Consider the following 24,433-nt stretch of genomic DNA (forward strand, 5'->3'; position numbering starts at 1 on the left):
AGGTGAAAGGTGAATCGAGCAAAGAAGAGTGACCACCGGGCCTGACGTGGCCGCAATCTCTTGGCTGTCTGGAGATACTCGAGATTTTTGTGATCCGTCAGTATCAGAATGGGATGTTCAGCACCCTCGAGTAAATAGCGCCACTCTTCGAGAGCCGCCTTGATAGCCAGGAGCTCCCGATCTGCCACGTCATAGTTTCTTTCTGAGGAATTCAGTTTTCGAGAGAAGAAGGCAACCGGGTGTAAAATGGCTTTAGGGCCAAAACGTTGAGATAGGATCGCTCCAATAGCAACTTCGGAGGCATCCACTTCCAGGACGAATGCTTTGGATGGGTCGGGATGCTTCAGAATGGGCGCTGAGGTGAAGCAAGTCTTCAACTTGTCAAAAGCTAATTGGGCTTCTGGAGTCCAGCAAAAGGCCTGACGAGTACTCGTCAATTGCGTAATGGGTGCCACAATTCGGGGAAAGTTTTTTATGAACCTCCTATAAAAATTGGCGAACCCGATAAAACGTTGTATGGCCTTCCGATCAGTAGGTACTGGCCAATCCAGAATAGCTGAAACCTTCTGGGGTCCATTTCCACCCCTCCCGGGGAGATCTTCAGACCCAGAAACTGTATATTAGTTTTATGGAATTCACACTTCTCCGGCTTAGCGTACAGTCCATGGGTACGGAGACGGGCCAAGACCCTCTTGACATGACTCTGATGTGCCTCTTGAGAAGATGAGAAGATAAGTATGTCGTCCAGATAGACCACCATGAAGTTGTCGATGTAGTCTCGGAAGATATCATTAACAAAATGTTGAAATGTAGCCGGAGCGTTACATAGGCCGAATGGCATCACTAGGTACTCGAAGTGTCCGAAGCGGGAACGGAAAGCCGTCTTCCACTCGTCCCCCTTGCGGATCCTGATCAGATTGTAAGCTCCTCTTAAATCAAGCTTGGAGAAGATGCAGGCAGATCCAAGTCTCTGAAACAGGTCAGGCATCAGTGGGAGAGGATACCGGTTCTTAACGGTAATCTTATTTAGATCCCGGTAATCTATGCAGGGACGGAGAGAACCGTCCTTCTTTTCAACAAAGAAGATCCCCGCTCCAGCAGGAGACGTAGAAGGCCGAATGAAGCCTTTCTTGAGATTCTCTTCTATGTATTCCTTAAGAATCTGCGTCTCAGGTTCCGACAGCGGATAGGTTCTTCCGAAAGGAATAGGGGCTCCTGGCTGGAGGTCAATAGGACAGTCATAAGAGCGATGAGGTGGAAGAACATCTGCTTTGGACTTATCAAAAACATCTAAGAAGTCGTGATAGGCCAAGGGAACAATGTCTTTCTTGGGTGAGTCCATACAGAACAAGGAACCTGCTCGAGGAAAGCAAGAGCGGAGGCAGTAGCTGGAGTTAAAAGATACTTCACGAGAGACCCAGTTGATGACAGGATTGTGGGTCCTCAACCATGGCATCCCCAGAATGACAGGGAACAGAGGAGAGGGCAGGAGGTCGAAGCTCAAGTATTCTTGATGTTCCCCTTGAATGGTGACCAGGAGTGGTAAAGTTTCAGAAGTAATAGGGCCGGAGCAAATAGCAGATCCATCAGCCAACTGGATAGACAAAGGCTGGGTTTTGCGACGGACAGGGAGCAGTAATTGTTGTGCCAGTTGCAGATCCAAGAAGCAGGAACAGGCTCCCGAATCCACTATAGCCTCAATAGTTGTGGTCCCTCCGTGTGGGCCCTGTAAAGAGAGAGTAAGAGGGACATGAGAGGAAGCAAGCGGAGGAACTGGAAAACCACTTGCGCACACTACTAACTCAGGCTCACCAGATGGTCTAACGGGGCAATTGTTGCGGAAGTGTCCAGAGGCTCCACAGTACATGCAAAGGTTTGATGACCTCCGACGCTGTCTCTCTTCTTGAGAAATGGCTGGCCGGGCTAGGCCAATCTGCATGGGTTCCGGCTCATCTAATGTTGCTGGAGCGGGAGGAACAGGAGCAGGCAAGGCCTTAGGAGGAGGAAGATTCCAAGCCGGTCTGACTGATCCGGACCGTTCTGCTCGTCTCTCCCTCAGCCGTCTATCGATCTGTATAGAAAGGCGAATGAGTTCCTTTAAGGTGGCTGGTACTCCAACTCTGGCCAGTTCATCCTTTAGAGCTTCAGAGAGACCTTGGCGAAATTGAAAACACAGGGCGGAATCATTCCAGGTGACGTCCGCCTCCCAGCGACGGAATTCCATCACGTAGTCCTCAACAGGCCTTCTTCCTTGTCGCAAGGACTGGAGCGCATTCTCAGCAGACGCCGCCCTTCCAGGATCATCAAAGATCTCAGCCATCGCCTCAAAGAAAGTGTCAAGGCTTTGTAGGGCCGGGTGCCGCTGTTCCATCAGACGAAGAGCCCATGCCTGAGGTTCCGCCTGCAGGAGCGAGATAACGGCTCCCACTTTGATCTCTTCATTGACGAAGGTACGGGGTAGTAGAGAAAAGTGCAGGCGGCAGGCACTCTGGAACCACTGAAACTTGGACCGATCTCCCGAGAATCGTTCTGGCAAAGGTAGCTTGGGTTCCGGTGGAAGAGAGGCAGCTCCCTCTACTGATACTGGAGCTGGCGCATTGTTGGCCGGAGGAGCTGCAACAGGAGCAGAGACTGCAGCAGGAGCAGATACAGGAGGAGAAGCGCGGAGTTGGTCCCGAATCTCTTCTGATCGAGGTCTGAGTGACGTGTGAGTGACATCTATTGCCTGTGCACTGATTTTTAACATCAGATTGATTGATTGATGTATTGATTGCATTGTAATTGGTTTATGACCATCTGTGATTGCCCTGTGAGTTTACATTGGTTGGCATCTGACAGCTCCACTGTGATTGATATCTGGTCGCCTGTCACAGCTCTGATCGAGGTCTGAGTGACATCTATTGTCTGTGCACTGATTTTTGACATCTGATTGATTGATTGATTAGTGATTGGTTTTTGATCATCTGTGATTGCCTGTGATTTCAATTGCTGTTTTCGTTGGTTGGCATCTGACAGCGGCACTGTGATTGTTATCTGGTCGCCTGTCACAGCTCTGATCGAGGTCTGAGTGACGTGTGAGTGACATCTATTGCCTGTGCACTGATTTTTAACATCAGATTGATTGATTGATGTATTGATTGCATTGTAATTGGTTTATGATCATCTGTGATTGCCCTGTGAGTTTACATTGGTTGGCATCTGACAGCTGCACTGTGATTGATATCTGGTCGCCTGTCACAGCTCTGATCGAGGTCTGAGTGACATCTATTGTCTGTGCACTGATTTTTGACATCTGATTGATTGATTGATTGATTGATTGATTAGTGATTGGTTTTTGATCATCTGTGATTGCCTGTGATTTCAATTGCTGTTTTCGTTGGTTGGCATCTGACAGCGGCACTGTGATTGTTATTGTTATAAAGATCAGTTTTGATTTTTTTTTTTTAATCAAAACTGAGCGATCGCAGCTGATTACTTAAATACTCCCATTTGCTAGACAGGTGCATTTTTTTCCTGGGTGGTCTCAGAGGAATACCCCCTAAATTTAGCAGCCCAAAATGGCAAAAAAAGATGTATTCCCTGCAAGAGGCCTACAGTATTATGGCCGAGTCGGGTGAGAGTGATTGGGACTTCTCATCCGATGAATCCGGCTCAGAATATGAACCTGTAGAGAACAGTGACTCTCTGACCGATAGTTCTGATGACGAGGTTGTGGTCCCTGCTAGCGCCAGGCGTACCCGACCCCATGTCAGTGGACCGCAGGTTGCGCAGGATCAACCTCAAGGGCAGCAGAGTGGTGCTAGCGCTGATCCAGATTTTGATGGTGAGGCAAGCACCAACAGCGCAGCACATCCTGGACTTGAAACCAGTACTGCCGTAGACCCTGGTGAAGTGGCGAGCACCAGCATGGCAGTTGAAACTGGTTCGGTGGTACGTGCAGTAAGACCCCAGTCGCAGCCACCAGAAACACGGGCCCGTAGTACCCCTAGGCTCCCAGAGGTGCTGGCAAACCCTCATTGGAAGTTCCCTAATTCCGCCGCACCCGTAGTGCCCCCTTTCACCGCCCAGTCTGGAGTCCAGGTGGAGACAGATCATCTAGGATCGGCCCTAGACGCTTTTCATCTGATCTTCACCGAGGATCTCTACGACTTAGTCGTGGCAGAGACCAACCGTGAGGCCACACAATTTATCACCGCCAATCCGAACAGCTCCCATGCCCAGCCTTTTCGGTGGAAAATGGTCACAGTTTTTGAATTTAAAATCTTTTTGGGCCTTCTCCTTAACATGGGTCTAACTAAAAAAAATGTATTGCGGTCCTATTGGTCTACGCACCCAATACATCACATGCCCATGTACTCTGCTGCCATGTCCAGGTCACGTTTTGAGGACATCCTGCGCTTCCTGCACTTTAATGATGATGCAACCTGTCATGAAAGAGGCCACGCTGACTATGACCGGCTCCACAAATTTCGGCTCCTCATAGACCACCTGTCATCCAAATTTGCAGATGCTTACACCCCTGAACAGAACATCTGTATAGACGAGTCCCTCGTACATTTTACCGGGCGCCTTGGCATTAAAGAGAACCAGAGATGAAGCAACCTCATGTATTTTACCTTATAAATCAATGGGAACATGCCAGTAAACACCTAATCTGCTCTTTGTTACATTGTTCTCTGTTTAATTTGCCTGTTATCACCTCTAAGATAAGAATCCCGACTAAGCAGTCGGTCTGGCTTTGCTACAGAATAATTATAGCTGAGACTGTGTTCTTTGCTGTCTTCAAGTCCAAGCCTGCCCCCTGCTGGCTTTGCTCAGGAATCATTATAGCCGAGTCATTATAGCAAAGCCAGACTCAATGCTCACTCCGGGATTCTTATCTCAGCTAGATAACAGACACTTTTAGCAGTGAGGATGGAACAGAGAGCATGGTAAATGTTTTCTCTAATGTTCCCACTGATTTCTATGGTAAAATACACAAGGGTGCTTCGTCTCTGGTTCACTTTAAGCAGTACATTCCAACCAAGCGCGCCCGGTATGGGGTCAAGCTGTATAAGCTCTGTGAAAGGGCCACAGGCTATACATATCGCTTTAGGGTCTATGAGGGAAAAGACACAAAATTGGAGCCGGTCGGATGCCCTGACTACCTGGGGTGCAGTGGCAAGATTGTGTGGGACTTGGTGTCACCTTTATTCCACAAGGGGTACCATCTCTATGTGGAAACTACTACACAAGTGTGGCCCTCTATCAGCATTTGAAGATACTCAGAATTCCCTGCTGTGGCACCGTGCGGCCTAGTCGCCGGGGCTTCCCCCAATATCTCACTGCTACCCGACTTGCACGGGGGGAGAGGGCTGCCTTGTGTAATGACGACCTTCTTGCAGTGAAATGGAAGGACAAGAGGGACGTTTACCTTCTGTCGACCATTCACGGAGACACGACAGTCCAAATTCAGCGAGCAATTGAGGTTGTTGAGAAACCCCTCGCCGTCCACGACTATAATTTAAACATGGGAGGGGTGGACTTCAATGACCAGATGTTGGCTCCCTATTTAGTTTCCCGAAGGACCAGCCGCTGGTATAAGAAAGTGGCTATTTACTTGATTCAATTGGCAATGTACAATAGCTTTGTTCTCTACAGTAAGGCTGGGAGAACAGGATCCTTCCTTAAAGGGAAGGTCCAAGCAAAAAAAAAAAAAATGAGTTTAACTTACCTGGGGCTTCTACCAGCCCCATGTAGCCATCCTGTGCCCTCGTAGTCACTCACTGCTGCTCCAGTCCCTCGCTGGCAGCTTTCTGACCTCGGAGGTCAGGGCCGCATTGCATACATTTTTACGCATTCCAGCTAGTGCAGGAACAAAAATGTATGCGTTGCACCACTAACGCGTAAAAATGTATATGTTAATGTTCCTGCACTAGCGGGAATGCGTACAAATGTACGCAATGCGGCCCTGACCTCCGAGGTCAGAAAGCTGCCAGCGGGGGACTGGAGCAGCAGTGAGTGACTATGAGGGCACAGGATGGCTACATGGGGCTGGTAGAAGCCCCAGGTAAGTTAAACTCATTTTTTTTTTTTGCTTGGACCTTCCCTTTAAATTTCAGGAAGAGATCATTTCGGAACTCCTGTATCCAGGAGGGGCCGTGGCCAATCCCCCTAATGTAGTTAGCCGGCTACATGAAAGACACTATGCTTATGTCTTTCCAAGTACCCCAGGTCAACGCATCCCAAGAAAACATTGTCGTGTCTGTAGGAGGGATGGAATGAGGCGTGACACCACTTTTTATTGTCCCTACTGTCCTGACCAGCCTGCCCTATGCATAGGGGAGTGTTTTGAAAAGTTCCACGAACACATTCGCTATTGAAGTAGGGAACGTGAGACACGGTAGTAGTCTCTCAAGGCTCTTTCACACTGGAGCGATGTGTTGCAGCATATTGCCTAGCGAAAGTCCCACTTTGCGGTCCCCCCTTATGCCGGAAGTGTTCGACTTAAAGCTAGTGCATACCTACGCTACTGCGCGTGAAACCAGACCTCTGCTTTTGAGAGACCCAAATACACAGGGCTGCCAGAAACCTCTCCTTTCACTTGGGACAAAGTGCATAGTGTACTTTGCTACATCTCTGTGCGATTTGCGCTTTTTTGCACACTGTCCCATGGGGAAGGAGAAGTTTGTCCTCGGAAGATAAGTTAAAAAAACAAAAAAAAAAAAAAACAGGTAAGCAAAAGTTCCAAATGTTATTGTTTGGTTAAAAAGGTTTAATAAAGTTTACGAAAGTTAATGTTAATGAATTTTTTGCATTGCTGCTTGCTTGGTTTTTTTTTGTATGTTTTTTTCTCTCTCTTTTTCCATCCTTTACCCTTCCAGGTGGACCGAGCGAACGACTGATCGACCAACCAGCTGCAGCACTGATGGTGCATCCTGACAGAAGCATTGCGCGTCTGTCAGATTACACACAAGTCAGTGCATGCAGCGCTGCAGGACGAGATTTCTCCTCCGCAGTAAGATACGTTTGCCAAGGCATATGAGCTGAGGGGCGGTGTTGGAGCTCCTATGCTTTGGCAAGCACTTTGTATCAAAACTGGCAAAGGTTTTTTTCATCCACATCGATCGATGTGAATGGATTAATCTGGTTTGCCAGGGCATAAGAGCAAAGTGGGTTTGGATAATTTTGTGGGCGGTGCTCCTATGTCCTGGCAAACGCCATGCCCCCCTCTTTTTTCACATATTTCTGCAGATATTTTTTCATCCACATTGATCAATGCGAATGTGAGAATCTTTGCCGTTCATTTTTCCTTTTATGGAGAAAAAAGTGCATCACCCGTATGCCCAATATAAGGAGTATAGCAGAAACTCCTAATACTGGCCATACATGTAATGATTGTGGAGACGCTAAAATGCCAGGACAGACCCCCACAAGTGACCCCGTTTTAGAAAGAAGACACCCCAAGGTATTCGCTGAGGGGCATGGTGAGTTCATAGAAGATTTTATTTTTTGTCATAAGTTAGCAGAAATGGATTTTTTTATTTTTTTTCCCACAAAGTGTCATTTTCCGCTAACTTATGACAAAAAATAAAATTTTATATGAACTCAGTATGCCCCTCGTGGAATACCTTGGGGTCTCTTTCCAAAATGGGGTCATTTCTGGGGTGTTTTACTGTCCTGGAATTGTTTGGTGGGGGCCTAAATTGTGAGCACCCCTGTAAAGCCTAAAGGTGCTCATTGGACTTTGGGCAAGTTTGCGCAGCTAGCCTGCAAAAAAGTGTCACGTATGTGGTATTGCCATTCTCAGTAGTAGTATAATGTGTTTTGGGGTGTCTGTCCACACATACCCATGCTGGGTGGCAGAAATATCTCTGTAAATGACAGTTTAGTGTAAAAAAATGGAAAAAATTGTCATTTACAGAGATATTTCTCACACACAGGATTGGTTATGTGTGAAAATACACCCCAAAACACATTATACTACTATTCCTGAGTACAGCGATACTACACGTGTGACACTTTTTTGCAGCCTAGCTGTGCAAAGGGGCCCAAAGTCCAATGAGTACCTTTAGAATTTCACAGGTCAATTTTAATTATTTGGTTTCCAGACTACGCCTCACAGTTTAGGGCCCCTAAAATGCCAAGGCAGTATAGGAACCCCACAAGTGACCCTATTTTGGAAAGAAGACACCCCAAGGTATTCCATGAGGGGTATGGTTAGTTCATAGAAGATTTTATTTTTTGTCACAAGTTAGTGGAAAATGACACTTTGTGAGAAAAAAACCTAAAAAATCCATTTCCTCTAACTTGTGTAAAAAAATAAAATATTCTATGAACTCATCATACCCCTCATGGAATACCTTGGGGTGTCTTCTTTCCAAAATGGGATCGCTTGTGGGGTTCCTATACTTCCCTGGCATTTTAGGGGCCCTAAACCGTGAGGTGTAGTCTGGAAAACAAATGAGTAAAATTGACCTGTGAAATCCTAAAGGTACTCATTGGACTTTGGGCCCCTTTGCACAGATAGGCTTCAAAAAGGTGTCACACATGTGGTATCCCCGTACTCAGGAGAAGTAGTATAATGTGTTTTGGGGTGTCTTTTCACACATTCCCTTGCTGGGTGGGAGAAATATCTCTGTGAATGACAACTTTTTCCATTTTTTTACACACAATTGTCCATTTACAGAGATATTTCTCCCACCCAGCATGGGTATGTGTAAAAATACACCACATAACACATTATACTACTTCTCCTGAGTATGGGAATACCACATGTGTGGCACTTTTTTGCACCCTAAGTGCGCTAAGAGGCCCAAAGTCCAATGAGTACCTTTAGGATTTCACAGGTCATTTTGGGAAATTTGGTTTCAAGACTACTCCTCACGGTTTAGGGCCCCTAAAATGCCAGGACAGTATAGGAACCCCACAAATTACCCCATTTTAGACAGAAGACACCCCAAGGTATTTTGTTAGGAGTATGGTGAGTTCATAGAAGATTTTATTTTTTTGTCACAAGTTAGCGGAAACTGTTTTTTATTGTTTTTTTCACAAAGTGTCATTTTCCTCTAACTAGTGACAAAAAATAAAATCTTCTATGAACTCACCATACTCCTAACGGAATACCTTGGGGTGTCTTCTTTCTAAAATGGGGTCATTTGTGGGGTTCCTATACTGCCCTGGCATTTTAGGGGCCCTAAACCGTGAGGAGTGGTCTTTAAACCTAATTTCTCAAAATGACCTGTGAAATCATAAAGGTACTCATTGGACTTTGGGCCCCTTAGCACAGTTAGGGTGCAAAAAAGTGCCACACATGTGGTTTCGCCGTACTCAGGAGAAATAGTATAATGTGTTTTGGGGTGTATTTTTACATATACCCATGCTGGGTGGGAGAAATATCTCTGTAAATGGACAATTGTGTGTAAAAAAATAAAAAAATTATCATTTACAGAGATATTTCTCCCACCCAGCATGAGTATATGTAAAAATACACCCCAAAACACATTATACTACTTCTCCCGAGTACAGCGATACCACATGTGTGGCACTTTTTTGCGCGCTAAGGGGCCCAAAGTCCAATGAGTACCTTTAGGATTTCACAGGTCATTTTGAGAAATTAGGTTTCAAGACTACTTCTTACGGTTTAGGGCGCCTAAAATGCCAGGGCGGTATAGGAACACCACAAATGACCCCATTATAGAAAGAAGACACCCAAAGGTATTCCGTTAGGAGTATGGTGAGTTCATAGAAGCTTTTATTTTTATGTCACAAGTTTGTGAAAAAAACAATAAAAATAAATTTCCGCTAAGTGTCATTTTCCGCTAACTTGTGACAAAAAATAAAATCTTCTATGAACTCACCATACTCCTAACGGAATACCTTGGGGTGTCTTCTTTCTATAATGGGGTCATTTGTGGTGTTCCTATACTGCCCTGGCATTTTAGGGGTCCTAAACCGTGAGGAGTAGTCTTGAAACCAAATGTCTCAAAATGACCTGTGAAATGCTAAAGGTACTCATTGGACTTTGGGCCCCTTAGCGCAGTTAAGCTGCAAAAAAGTGCCACACATGTGGTATCGCTGTACTCGGGAGAAGTAGTATAATGTGTTTTGGGGTGTATTTTTCCACATTCCTATGCTGGGTGGGAGAAATATCTTTGTAAATGGACAGTTGTGTGTAAAAAAAAATCTAAAAAATCTCATTTACAGAGATATTTCTCCCACCCAGCATGGGTATGTGTAAAAATATACCCCAAAACACATTATACTATTTCTCCTGAGTACGGCGATACCACATGTGACACTTTTTTGCAGCCTAGGTGCGCTAAGGGGCTTAAAGTCCTATGAGCACATTTAGGCTTTACAGGGGTGCTTACAATTTAGCACCCCCCAAAATGCCAGGACAGTAAACACACCCCACAAATGACCCCATTTTGGAAAGTAGACATCCCAAAGTATTCAGAGAGGGGCATGGTGAGTCTGTGGCAGATTTCATTTTTTTTTTTTGTCACAAGTTAGCAGAAATAGAAACTTTTTATTATTATTTTTTTGTCACAAAGTGTCATTTTCCGCTAACTTGTGACAAAAAATAAAATCTTCTATGAACTCACTATGCCTCTCAGTGAATACTTTGGGATGTCTTCTTTCCAAAATGGGGTCATTTGGGGGGTATTTATACTATCCTGGAATTCTAGCCCCTCATGAAACATGACAGGGGGTCAGAAAAGTCATAGATGCTTGAAAATGGGAAAATTCACTTTTTGCACCATAGTTTGTAAACACTATAACTTTTACCCAAACCAATAAATATACACTGAATGGGGTTTTTTTTATCAAAAACATGTTTGTCCACATTTTTCGCGCTGCATGTATACAGAAATTTTACTTTATTTGAAAAATGTCAGCACAGAAAGTTAAAAAAATCATTTTTTTGACAAAATTCCTGTATTTTTTGATGAATATAATAAAAAGTAAAAATCGCAGCAGCAATCAAATAGCACCAAAAGAAAGCTGTGTTAGTGAGAAGAAAAGGACGTAAAATTTGTTTGGGTGGTAAGTTGTATAACCGAGCAATAAACAGTTATAACTGCAGTGGTCTGAATTGTAAAAAATGGCCTGGTCTTTAGGGGGGTTTAGCACTGCAGTCTTTAAGTGGTTAATCCTTCCTTGTAAGGAAGGAGTGAAGGGAAGACTAAATTACAGTGGGTTGCAAAAGTATTCGGCCCCCCTGAAGTTTTCCACATTTTGTCATATTACTGCCACAAACATGAATCAATTTTATTGAAATTCCACATAAAAGACCAGCACAAAGTGGTGTACACATGAGAAGTGGAACGAAAATCATACATGATTCCAAATATTTTTTACAAATAAATAACTGCAAAGTGGTGTGTGCATAATTATTCGCCCCCCTTTGAGTGCTGTCAGTTGCCTATAGACATTGCCTGATGAATGCTAATGACTAAATAGAGTGCACCTGTGTGTAATCTAATGTCAGTACAAATACAGCTGCTCTGTGAGGGCCTCAGAGGTTGTCTAAGAGAATATTGGGAGCAACAACACCGTGAAGTAAAAAGAACACACAAGACAGGTCAGGGATCAAGTTATTGAGAAATTTAAAGCAGGCTTAGGCTACAAAAAGATTTCCAAAGCCTTGAACATCCCGCGGAGCACTGTTCAAGCGATCATTCAGAAATGGAAGGAGTATGGCACAACTGTAAACCTACCAATACAAGGCCGTCCACCTAAACTCACAGGCCGAACAAGGAGAGCGCTGATCAGAAATGCAGTCAAGAGGCCCATGGTGACTCTGGACGAGCTGCAGAGATCTACAGCTCAGGTGGGAGACTCTGTCCATATGACAACTTTTAGTCATGCACTGTACAAAGTTGGCCTTTATGGAAGAGTGGCAAGAAGAAAGGCATTGTTAACAGAAAAGCATAAGAAGTCCAGTTTGCAGTTTGCCACAAGCCATGTGGGGGACACAGCAACCATGTGGAAGAAGGTGCTCTGGTCAGATGAGACCAAAATGGAACTTTTTGGCCAAAATGCAAAATGTGTGGCGGAAAACTAACACTGCACATCACTCTAAACACACCATGCCCACTGTCAAATATAGTGGTGGCAGCATCATGCTCGGGATGTGCATCTCTTCAACAGGGACAGGGAAGCTGGTCAGAGTTGATGGGAAGATGGATGGAGCCAAATACAGGGCAAACTTGGAAGAAAACCTCTTGGAGACTGCAAAAGACTTGAGACTGGGGCGGAGGTTCACCTTCAAGCAGGACAATGACCCTAAACATAAAGCCAGGGCAACAATGGAATGGTTTAAAACAAAACATATCTATGTGTTAGAATGGCCCAGTCAAAGTCCAGATCTAAATCCAATCGAGAATCTGTGACAAGATCTGAAAACTGCTGTTCACAAACGCTGTCCATCTAATCTGACTGAGCTGGAGCTGTTTTGCAAAGAAGAATGGGCAAGGATTTCAGTCTCTAGATGTGCAAAGCTGGTAGAGACATGCCCTAAAAGACTGGCAGCTGTAATTGCAGCAAAAGGTGGTTCTACAAAGTATTGACTCAGGGGGCTGAATAATTACGCACACCCCACTTTGCAGTTATTTATTTGTAAAAAATGATTGGAATCATGTATGACTTTCGATCCACTTCTCACGTGTACACCACTTTGTATTGATCTTTCACATGAAATTCCAAATAAATTGATGCATGTTTGTGGTAGTAATGTGACAAAACGTGGAAAACTTCAAGGGGGCTGAATACTTTTGCAATCCACTGAAAATCAAAACAGATAAGTCACTGGACCAGGATGGCATACATCCTTGGGTGCTTAGTGAATTACATTCAGTTATTGACAAATCCCTATCTTATCTGTTGTGATGATCTCTCAAGTGGGATAGTTCCAATAGACTGGCATACAGCACGTTTCCCATTATTTAAAAAGGGTAGAAATCCAATCTGGGAAATTATAGACATGTAAGCTTAACATCAGCTGTGTGCTCTTTTCCACAGACAACTGAACTGCTTATTTGTCGAGCGGTTCAGCGTCCTGTCTGCCGCCCTTGAATTTTATTCGGGTGCAATAAAAATGCAGCCGAATGGCAGCGTTTGTAACATCACTCGTGCATCAGCGCTTGACATGCACTGGCGTTACCAGGCGTCGAAAAATTATCCGGTGACGCATATGAGTACAGCAATCGCTATGCTCAGGTGCAGTTCCATGAGGGGGCCACCTGTCCGCCGGTGGATTCACCACCTGCCACAAACTCATGGAAAAGAGTCCTGAGAGTTTCCTAAGGGATGTTATGCAAGACTTTAAGTGAACCTGAGGTGAGGTGATATGGAGGCTGCCATATTTGCTTCCATTTAAACAATACCAGTTGCCTGGCAGCCATGCTAATCTATTTGGTCTCAGTAGTGTCTGACGTATACCAGAAACAAGCATGCAGCTAATCTTGTCAGTTCTGACAATAATGTCAGAAACACCTGATCTGCATATATGGCTGAAAGTATTAGAGGCAGAGGATCAGCAGGACAGCCAGGTAACTGGTAATGTTTAAAAGGAAATAAATACGGCAGCCGCCATATAACTCTCACCTCGGGTTCACTTAAATAGCATAGAGTAATTTCTCAGCATCAGCATGGGTAGGACAGGTCTTGCTTGACTAACATGCTCAGCTGTTGTGAGGTGGTGAATAGAGATGGCCCGAACCTCCGATTTTAGGTTCGCGAACGTCCGCAAAAGGTTCGGTTCGCGCAAACTTTTGCGAACCGCAATAGACTTCAATGCGAACTTTGAAAACTAGAAACATTTATGCTGGCCACAAAAGTGATGGAAAAGATGTTTCAAGGGGTCTAACACCTGGAGGGGGACATGGATGAGTGGGATTGGCGTTAAAAGTCCCGGGGGAAAAAACTGGATTTGACGCAAAGCAGCGTTTTAAGGGCAGAAATCACATTGAATGCTAAATTGCAGGACTAAAGTGCTTTCAAACATTTTGCATGTGTATACATCAATCAGGGAGTGTAATTAGAGTTCTGCTTCACACTGACACACCAAACTCACAGTGTAACGCACTGCAAACAGCTGTTTGCGTAGTGATGGCTGTGCTGGACTGGTGCGCACCATGGCGAGAGTGCAGGCGGTGTTCTAGCCCATATGGTCGCCAGGCTGTGGTAGCTCAATGATAGAACAACAGTGACTGTCCAGCTGATCAAATTTGGTCTGTCCACAATGAAGCAACGACCTTATTATCTTCTTGTATGTAGGTAGGCATAGGTAGGTGCCCCAGTATAGGTAGGTAGGCATAGGTAGGTGTCCCATTATAGGTAGGTAGGCATAGATCGGTGTCCCAGTATAGGTAGATAGGCATAGGTAGGTGCCCCAGTAGTTAGCTAGACATAGGTAGGAGACCCAGTATAGGTAGATAGGCATAGGTAGAAGTCCCAGTATAGGTAGGTAGGCATAGGTAGGTGTCCCCGTATAGGTAACTAGGTGCCCCAGTAGTTAGGTAGGCATAGGTAGGTGTCCCAGTATAGATAGTTAGGCAGGGCCTGGCTGGAACAGTAATAGCAATTACCAAGGTCCAGCTGCAACAGATAGGGCTGTATAATGCAGTGTCAGTGGGCAACACACAAAAAAAACACACATCAGGAGAACATTGGCTCTCAAAAGAGCTGTTGAGGGGTGCTATTTTAGCAATAACAATCAGCCAGGAGCAAGCTAACAAGCCTACAAGAGCCTAACTAATCTTTCCCTATGTGAGTCTGCCAGCAGCTGTCCCTTCACTAATTACTGCAGGCACACGAGTGAGTTTAAAATCCAGCGCTGTCTGCCTTTTATAAGGGAGGGAGTGGCTCCAGGAGAGAGTGTAGCCTAATTGGCTACAATGTGCCTGCTGACTGTGATGTAGAGGGTCAAAGTTGACCCTAATAGCGCACTATGGGGGCAAACCGAACTTCCGCAAAAGTTTACCTTCGCTGGCGAACGCGAACCACCGAAAGTTCGCCTGGAACCATTCGCAGGCGAACCGTTCGGGCCATCTCTAGTGGTGAACGCTAATGTGGATATTGGGAATGCTGTAGATATGAAATACTTGCATTTTGCAAAGGCCTTCAATACTGTTCCCTTTAACAGTCTGGTGCAGGAGCTGAGAAAGCAAAGACATTTCTGAATAAATGGCTGTGGCAGTACCAAAGAAAATGAAATGGGGACCTCAAACTTTTAAAAGCTGGATTCAAACTTGACTGTTTTTCTGTGTGCTTTCTGGAGAGGAAAACAGGGCCAATGTTAATAAATGGACTAGTTCGCACTTAAATGTTTTTTTCACATGCAGAAAAACAACTGACAGCTATGCAGTACTGTCAGAAAGCTCATGCAGAAAAACATATGTAGAAAACTGATAGACAAGTGCGAATCCAGCCTTCGGAGTACCGGTTGTAAGGCTGCATCTGGAATATAGTTCTGTGCACTGCATTACAGGACAGACATTGCAGTTTTAGAGCAGGTGCAGAGACATGCATCAAAATTGATCAAAATTGAATTTACGCCTCACTTGTAGACCTCCATCTCTGGTTCGGCTTAGATTCTACAGTCCTAAGCAGATCGTTTGCTCACAGAGCCGCTCATTCAGCTATCATCTTAAGTTTACCAATTAGCTCTCTGCCGTGGCAGTCAGCTGACACAGCTGAGGGATCAAATTACAGCTTGTGGTTAGTCACAGATGAGGGGGAATTAGGCTAAACTCTCTAAATAAATACAGGGGGCATTTCTATATGTTTGTTTGTATGTTTTCCTTCTGTCCTGTGCAAGAGTTCAGGTCCACTTTATGGGGCTAGAGTCTGCTGGTCCAAAATGGGTTAAAGTAACTAATTAACATGTATAAATACATCAGAATCAGAGGGCAATATAAAAGCTTGGCAGATAAGATTTTTGTCCCTAGGCTCAAGCAAATTATCTGCGCATGGAGGAAAAAGTTTTTGCATTCTATTTAGGAAAGGGTTCTTTACAGTAAGAGTGATTAAAATGTGGAATGTATTAACACAGGCAGTAGTTATGGCAAATTAAAGGGTGCTTGGATGCTTTCCTTGTATTGAAGGACATCCACAGCTGTAATTACTTTGGCAGTTCCTGGCAGTGTTGATCCAGGGCTTGTATCTGATTGCCATCTGGAGTTGAGATGGATTTCTTTCCCCTTTTAGGGCTAATTTGTCCAAGCCTTGTAAGGCTGGGAACACACTTAGCAGAAACGCTATCGTTGCGGAAAACGCAGCGTTTCTGTGTATAATGTTAGTCAATGGGGTGCATAAAAAACGCATTTGCGTTTAATATCATGCATTTTTAAAAATGCTGGTTTTGTTGCATATTTTTCAAAAACGCATCAAAAACACACATAACGAAAGTCAATGGTTACGTGTTTTGCATGAGTTTTTATATGCATTTAAAAAAAACATGTTTTATGATGTATTTCTGCTTCCTGTTGACTTACTAGTGATTTGCATAACACACATTAAAAAAACGCATGCAAAACGCATACAGAATGCATATGTGTTTTATATATGTGAACTTCATGAACTGCATGTGCGAGGAAGAAACGCACTGGAAACATACTAAAAACGCAAAAACGCACATGACAGAAAACACGACCTTTCATGCACTGACAAGTGTGCACCCAGCCTAAGGGATTTTCATCTTCCTCTTGATCAACTGAGATATGTGAGGGTGCAGGCTAGTGTTGTACTATATTTTCTGGTTGAACTTGCTGGACGCATTTCTTTTTTCAACCTAAATAACTCTGTAACATATTTGTAACTATGAACTTCTGATGGTTTGGCTGTTCCACTAAGAAGAAAGTCTGTAGTTGGCAGCTGTCATCTTTATTTTCTTAATGGCATTTGTCTATCTGTATTCCTGGCCATTTTGACTCCAGCAGTACAACAACAAAACACTAGAAGGCGCCCAATAATGCTAAAATGTTTAAAATGCTCTACCTCACTGGCCAACAGCCACTATCTACTGCCCTGAGTAAGTAAGTGACACTGATGAAAGGTGTTTTTGTGCTGAATAAATTGTGAGTGCTTGCTATCGGGGGGAGGAGGGGGCTCCTGGCCAGGGGCGGACTGACCATTAGGGCTCTCGGGCACGGACCGAGGGCCCGTGGTCAGGGGGGGCCCGCCACCCGCCAGAGAACCCTGAGCAGGAGGGGAGACAGCCAGTGAAGGAGGGCGGTGGGCATAGCAGCGGAGAAGGGGGGAAGTTCCCCCCCCCCCCTTCTCTCACCTTGGGGCCCCCCTTCCTGGCTCTCCCCTCCGTAATCTGCAATGTGTCGGACAGCTGGAAGCGGCTGACAGCGGGCGGAGACGCTGTTCAGCCACCGGAGGGATCGCTGATCTTTGTGCAGCTAGTGTGGGCTTGAGAAGCCCAGACTAGCTGCACACAGATCAGCGATGCCTCCGGTGGCTGAACAGCGGTAAGTCTCCGCCTGCTGTCAGCCGCTTCCAGCTGTCCGACACATTACAGATTCTGGAGGGGAGAGCCAGGAAGGGGGGCCCCAAGGTGAGAGAAGGGGGGGGGAACTTCCCCCCTTCTCCGCTGCTATGCCCATCGCCCTCCTTCACTGGCTGTCTCCCCTCCTGGAGACACCTACAAGCCTGGCTGCTTATACTGGGGGCACTTATACACCTGGCTGCATATACTGGGGGCACCTATAGACCTGGCTATACTGGGGAGACCTATACACCTGGCTGCATATACTGGGGAGACCTATACGCCTGGCTGCATATACTGGGGGCACTTATACACCTGACTACATATACTGGGGGCACTTATAGACCTAGCTACATATACTGGGGGCACCTATAAACCTGGCTATACTGGGGACACCTATACACCTGGCTGCATATACTGGGGAGACCTATACACCTGGCTATACTGGGGAGACCTATACACCTGGCTATACTGGGGAGACCTATACATCTGACTGCATATACTGGGGGCACCTATACACCTGGCTGCATATACTGGGGAGACCTATACACCTGGCTATACTGGGGAGACCTATACACCTGGCTATACTGGGGAGACATATACATCTGACTGCATATACTGGGGGCACCTATACACCTGGCTGCATATACTGGGGGCACCTATACACCTGGCTGCTTATACTGGGGGCACCTATAGACCTGGCTATACTGGGGACACCTATACACCTGGCTACATATACTGGGGACACCTAAAGACCTGGCTATCTATACAGGAGACACCTATAGACCTGGCTATCTTAACTGGGGACATCTATAGACCTGGCTATCTTAAATGGGGACATCTATAGACCTGGTTATCTATTCTGGGGACACCTGTAGATTAGGCTACTTATACTGGGGACACCTATAGACCTGGATACCTGCACTGGGAAAACCTATAGACCTGGATACTTCCACTGGGGATACCTTTTGACCTGGTTACCTATACTGGGGGCACCTATTTTGGGGGAACTGCCGCCAGATTTACTATTTTTGGGGAACTGCTGCTGCCAGATTAAGTGTATTTTGAGAAACAGCTGCCAGATTATGTGTATTTTTGGGGAACCGCTGCCAGATTGTGTATAATGGGGGAACTGCTGCTTCCAGATTCTGTGTATTTTGGGGGAACCACTGCTGCTACATGTATTTTTGGTCATCCGCTGCCAAATTATGTGTATTTGGGGGAACCGCTGCTGCCAGATAATGTCTATTTTGGGGGAACGACTGCCATATTATCTGTATTTTGGAGGAACCTCTGCCAAATTGCATGGATTTTTGGTGAAATGCTGTCAGATTACATGTATTTTGGGGGGAAACACTATGGCAGAGTTCAGACTTCCCCGGCAGACCTTTTACACCACTGCTAAAGTCATGTATATTTTGCCCCACCCATGACCACGCCCACATTCTGTTGCGTGACCACACCCATTTTTTGGCGGTGTACAATATCTCAATATAACATATTTACTGTTGTCAATAAATGATTATATCTTAGTCTGTAAAAATATAACGTGAAAGGTGGGAAACACTGGTATGGGGGCCCCATAATCTCCTATTGCCCGGGGGCCCCATGAGTTGTCAGTCCGCCCCTGCTCCTGGCTGAATGTAATGTGGATGCTGGGAATGAGAGGGGGTCACTGTGGGTGCAGGGGAGGGAGAGGTCACTGTAGGTTCTGCTGGGGTAGAGAGAGATTAATGTGACTGCTGGGTGAAGGGAAAGGTCACTGCAGATGCTGCTGTGGGGAGGGGGTGGGTAGAAGGTCACCGCGTGGGTGCTGCTGGGGATGAGAGAGGTTCTACTGAAGAAGCGACAGGTTAGTGTGGGTGCTGGGGTAGGGAGAGGCCAATGTGGGTGATGGGTGAAGGGAAAGGTCACTGCAGGTGCTGCTGTGGGGAGAGGGTGGGTAGAAGGTCACTGTGGATGCTGCTGGGGATGAGAGAGGTTCTACTGAAGATGGGACAGGTCAGTGTGGGTGCTGGGGTAGGGAGAGGCCAATGTGGGTGCTGGGAAGGGAGATGTCAGTGTAGGTGCTGGAAGAGGGAGAGCTCCTGTGCATGCTGGGGCTGGGAGAGGTCAGTGGGGGTGCTGGGGAATGGAAAGGTTAGTGTGGTTGCTGGTGAGGGGGAGGTTGCAGTTCATGTTGAGGGAAGGAGAGATAACTGTGGTTGCTGGGGGAGGCTGGCCATTAGGGGACACTATCTCACCTGCTCCCACTCAGTGGTCACAAGTTTGGCTAAAGTAAGATTCATGCCGGGGCTACCTTTCAAAAAATGTCCTGGTGGTGGCTGGACCTTCCCACAGTTAGTGGGTGGGGCTTATCATTTTTGGCGGGATGGAGCTTCTTTTGCATGGTCAAAGCCACTTTGATAAGCCACTTCATCTTATTTTCTGAGATACTCTTTCAAGTGGGTCAGATCCTTAAGAATGGTGTACAGCTGATGTTTTCCCCTTATTCAAGAAAGGTAAAAAAAATCAGAGCCAGGAAATTATAGACCCCTAAGCTTAACAGTTGTGTGTAAACTGTTTGAAGGTATTCTAAGGAATGCTTTACAAAATTATTTAGCTCAGAATAATGTCATTTAGGTTCAGAAGCATGGGCATATTAAAGATCTTGTCTCACCAACATGCTCAGCTTTTCTGAAGTGGTGAATGCAAATTTAGATTTTTGGAAAGCAAAAGATGATGTACTTGGACTTTACAAAAACTTTTGGCACCGTTCTCCACAATACCCTGGTGCAGAAGCTGTAGATATGGGGACTAGTGAAAAATATGTGTACATGGATAGAGAAATGGTTAAGGAACATGAAGTGTTTTGGTAAATGAATCATACTGAAAATGGGAAACTTTTAGCAGTTGGGTTCCACAATTATCAGTATTACCGTAAATCCAATCCTTTTCAATGTATTTATTAGTGATCTAGTTTGTGTAAAGGGTAATGGGTGGGGCTTATCACTTCACTGTTAGGATAGAGCTTCTTTTGCATGGCCGAAGGGGCACTTTTATTGCAAATAAAAAAGGGAGCCCCTCTCTCTGCACGTGCCTGGTGTAGGAATAGAATTGATCCAGCTAATTCATTTTATTCATGACAGCCAACTGTTTAAAGGGAACCTGAGGGGAGACCAATATGGATGCTGCCATATTGTCCCCCTGATTCTGTGTCTCTAATATTGTCACTCAGCTGAAGGTTCATGCAGGTTAACCATAGACCCTCCATTTGGGACCCTATATACCAAGCTTTAGGCTCTTGCATTTGGTTGTGGGTGATACATTCATGTTGAATAGTTAATGGAAAAATTGTACTTACAGGCAATTTCCCCCACTGTACTGATGATCATGGTCCGGTAGTCAGACTGACTCAGCATGCTGCAGTAACAAGGGCTGTGGGAACCCTCGTAGGGTTCCTCCCCTGCACCCAGCCCCACCTGACCCGATCCGCATAGGAGGTTCCTCTCCAGGAGCTCCGAACTGGCCAGAATGACTCCATAATATGCAAAAGCAATCCCAAGCCTAAAAGTAACAGATGCAATGGAAAAATACAATGGCTGTGTGACTTGATTGTAAAAGATTGAGATAAAGCTTAAATACAGACATTGCTTCTGTCTTTACCAAGGTGATGTCCTAGTTTCATAATACAGGTCGGAATTATTCCAAATCTACTTCATTCAGCAATTACTCGAAAGGCCCGTACACACGCCTGACTTAAGTCGGCTGAGGCCTCAGCCAATGATTAGGTGTGTATACAGCAGTTTGTGACCCCCAAACCACGAGCGATCTGCCAGGTGGAACTACTGACCCCCAGTGATGCCAATTACTATTGATCGAGGCGGATCTCCTGCCGGCCGTGTGACGTCATGCACACCACTCGTCACCCCTCCATTTGCCCCACATAGCAACACAGCATGTCATCAGCTACACAGCTGGCATGTATGTGTGCAGCCTGGCCCAGTGATGTTACCCAAGGGGATCAGGTCCTGATCCCCGACGGACAACATCCGTCAACGGTGTGTACACACCTTAACACAAGAAGATGGGCAGGTACTTTTAAATAAGATCAAGATATATAGGGTACCTGGCCCAGATGGCATCCCCCTTTTGGTATTAAAACAGTTAGGTATTAAAAGGTTTAGTTATTGATAAGCCACTTTATCTTATGTTCTGAGATACTCTTTCAAGTGGGTCAGCTCCCTATGACTGGTGTACAACTGATGTTGTCCCCTTATTCAAGAAGGGGGGGGGGGGGGGGGACAGAGCCCGGAAACTAAAGACCTGTAAGCTTAACACCAATTGTGTGTAAAATGTTTGAAGGTATAAGGAATGCTTTACAAAGTTATATAGCACACAATAGTCTAATTTAGGTTTAAAAGCATGGGAATACTTAAGACAGATCTTGTCTCACCAAGATACTCAGCTTTTCTGAAGTGGTAAATGCAAATTTAGATCTTGGGAAAGCAATAGATTTCGTGTACCTGGTCTAATGCTGGGCATACACAGGTCGATACGGCGGCCGTTTAGCCACCGGATTGACTCCCGCCGTGTCCCCGCTCATCGATCGAGCGGGGAATCTATCCGGCAGTTCATCGGACCTGTCGTATATTATCAATCGAGCCATCAACGGCTCAATTGATAAGGAGAGAAACTGCCGTGTACGCCCAGCATTAGCAAAGCCCTTTGGCACTGTTCTCCACAATATCCTGGTACAGAAGCTAAGTACATGGGATGCGGTGTGTACATGGATAGAGAAATGGTTAAGGTACTTAAAGCAGTGTGTTTTGGTAAATGGATCATACTGAAAATGGGAAACTTTTAGCAGTGGGGTTCTGCAAGGATCAGTATTACCATATGCATTGCCCAAACCTTTTCAATGTATTTATTAGTGATCTAGTAGCTGAAGTAAATGGTGATGTTTCTATCTTCGCAGATTAAATGAAGTTATGCAGAATTATCAACACTAAGCAGGATAGTGACATATTAGAACAGGATCCGGACATCATGGTCATATGGACAGGCATATGACAGGTAAAATTTGATGATGAGTCATAGATTGATGAAACATGTCGGGCGGAGCCTAACCACGGAAGCAGGAAGTACACGTGGTGGATTGTTAATGGTGGGTGTCTCACGTGGGTTGAAGCCGTCAGAGGTGCACACCAGTGGTGGAACACAGTGTGGGACTACAGGAACAAGCCTGCCTACGCCCAACTAAACGGACAGAGCCGTTCCAAGAAAAACTGAGTTAGCAGTTTGTGGGCTTTTTTTTAGGTTTACAGTTTTGATATATGCACCTCTCAGTCTGAGGCATGCTCTGACATAGTGTGCAGCAATTGTCAATGTGTCCCCTTCTCCTAGTAGAATGTGTCCTCTTCTCTCATCCTCTAATCTCATCCTCCAATTTGTCATAAATTAGCTAACATCCCTGTGGGACCTCTTGATGTTGTAATTAGGATTCAAATGACATTTATTGTAGAAAAATGTATCTCCTTTTCAATGCTCAATGTATATAAGCATATAAAAATTGTGCCTGGTTTTGATTAAGTGTGAAAATCCAGCCCACAAGAGTTTACAGTCTAAAAGGTGAAGGTATACTGACGCAATAGTTCCATTTGGTATTAAAAAACAGAGTTGAAATATCACTATGGTCTGGTTATACATAGCATCATAGTTGATTTATTTGTAAGGTGTATTTTATTATAAACTACTAGCTGAGTCTTTCTCAACCTTTTTTACCCTGAAGGAACCCTGCAAACAATTTTTTGATCTCGAGGAACACTTGCATTTATTTTGCAGGAGGCGTGGTCTTTAAAAGTAGGTGAGGCTGTTTATTTCACTATCCCCTATTACAGTGCTCTTCATTATGACTCCTTATTCTAGTGTTTTTTTTAATTAACCCCCTTGGCGGTATGAAAAATACCGCCAGGGGGCAGCGCAGCAGTTTTTTTTTAATTATTTTTTTTTTAAAATCATGTAGCGAGCCGAGGGCTCGCTACATGATAGCCGCTGCTCAGCGGCATCCCCCCAGCCCCGCCGATCGCCTCCGGCGATAGGCGATCAGGAAATCCCGTTCAAAGAACGGGATTTCCTGGAGGGCTTCCCCCGTCGCCATGGCGACGGGGCGGAATGACGTCACCGACGTCAGCGACGTCGGGACGTCATTGGGAGACCCGATCCACCCCTCGGCGCTGCCTGGCACTGATTGGCCAGGCAGCGCTCGGGGTCTGGGGGGGGGGGCCGCGCGCCGCACCGGATAGCGGCGATCGGGCGCGCGGCGGCGATCGGGGTGCTGGCGCAGCTAGCAAAGTGCTAGCTGCGTCCAGCAAAAAAAAATGAAGTAAATCGGCCCAGCAGGGCCTGAGCGGCACCCTCCGGCGGCTTACCCCGTGTCACACACGGGGTTACCGCCAAGGAGGTTAATGTGCTCATTATTATTCTGGCCCCCAATTTAGTGCTTCTTACAGTACTCCCTATTAGAATGTGCTCTATTATACTTCCCCCATGATGGGGGAAAATGCCAAGGAACCCCTGCAGAGTACTCAAGGAACCCTGGTTGAAAAAGCCTGGACTAGCTGATGACTTAGTATATCATTACTTTTCTTCTATTGTTATACATGTCACTGATCAGGGATAAAGTAAAAAGAAACATGGTTGTTTTACCATATGATCCAAATCTGCAGAGATGTACGGCGATACTTTGGATGAAACAGATCACACAAGGTCCCAGTATTTTTCTAGAAATCAGAAATGACCATGTTATTGCATAATGCAGAACAATATGCATTCAGGGTGACAGACAGATGCTGTGACTAAAAGCAGATGAATGCTGATAACGCAAATACACTAAATGGAGTTATAATGGCCACAATGTGTAATGAAATTTTATGGCTACAAAAATTAAATATCCAAAGCATTGGGATCACCTGC

The 24,433-nt window shown here is 45.4% G+C and overlaps 1 protein-coding gene and 1 long non-coding RNA gene across 3 annotated transcripts in view; one reads left to right on the forward strand and one right to left on the reverse strand.

The window, feature by feature from the left end:
• Positions 1–23,293, forward strand: part of LOC137561594 (uncharacterized) — a 38,679-nt gene extending 15,386 nt beyond the window's left edge. Inside the window, exons 2-3 of the long non-coding RNA XR_011030065.1 lie at positions 22,437–22,534; positions 23,250–23,293. This is a non-coding gene — a long non-coding RNA (uncharacterized lncRNA). The remainder of the gene's footprint in view (positions 1–22,436; positions 22,535–23,249) is intronic.
• SVOPL (SVOP like) overlaps positions 1–24,433 on the reverse strand; it is a 104,705-nt gene that overhangs the window by 26,713 nt on the left and 53,559 nt on the right. For both annotated transcript variants that reach the window (XM_068272901.1, XM_068272902.1), the window contains 2 exons: positions 24,167–24,240; positions 20,823–21,025 (listed from right to left, as the gene is read on the reverse strand). In XM_068272901.1, the coding sequence (XP_068129002.1) occupies positions 20,823–21,025; positions 24,167–24,240 (277 nt within the window). The remainder of the gene's footprint in view (positions 1–20,822; positions 21,026–24,166; positions 24,241–24,433) is intronic.

This window comes from Hyperolius riggenbachi, chromosome 3 (assembly GCF_040937935.1).
Source record: "Hyperolius riggenbachi isolate aHypRig1 chromosome 3, aHypRig1.pri, whole genome shotgun sequence".
In the NCBI taxonomy this organism is placed as follows: domain Eukaryota; kingdom Metazoa; phylum Chordata; class Amphibia; order Anura; family Hyperoliidae; genus Hyperolius; species Hyperolius riggenbachi.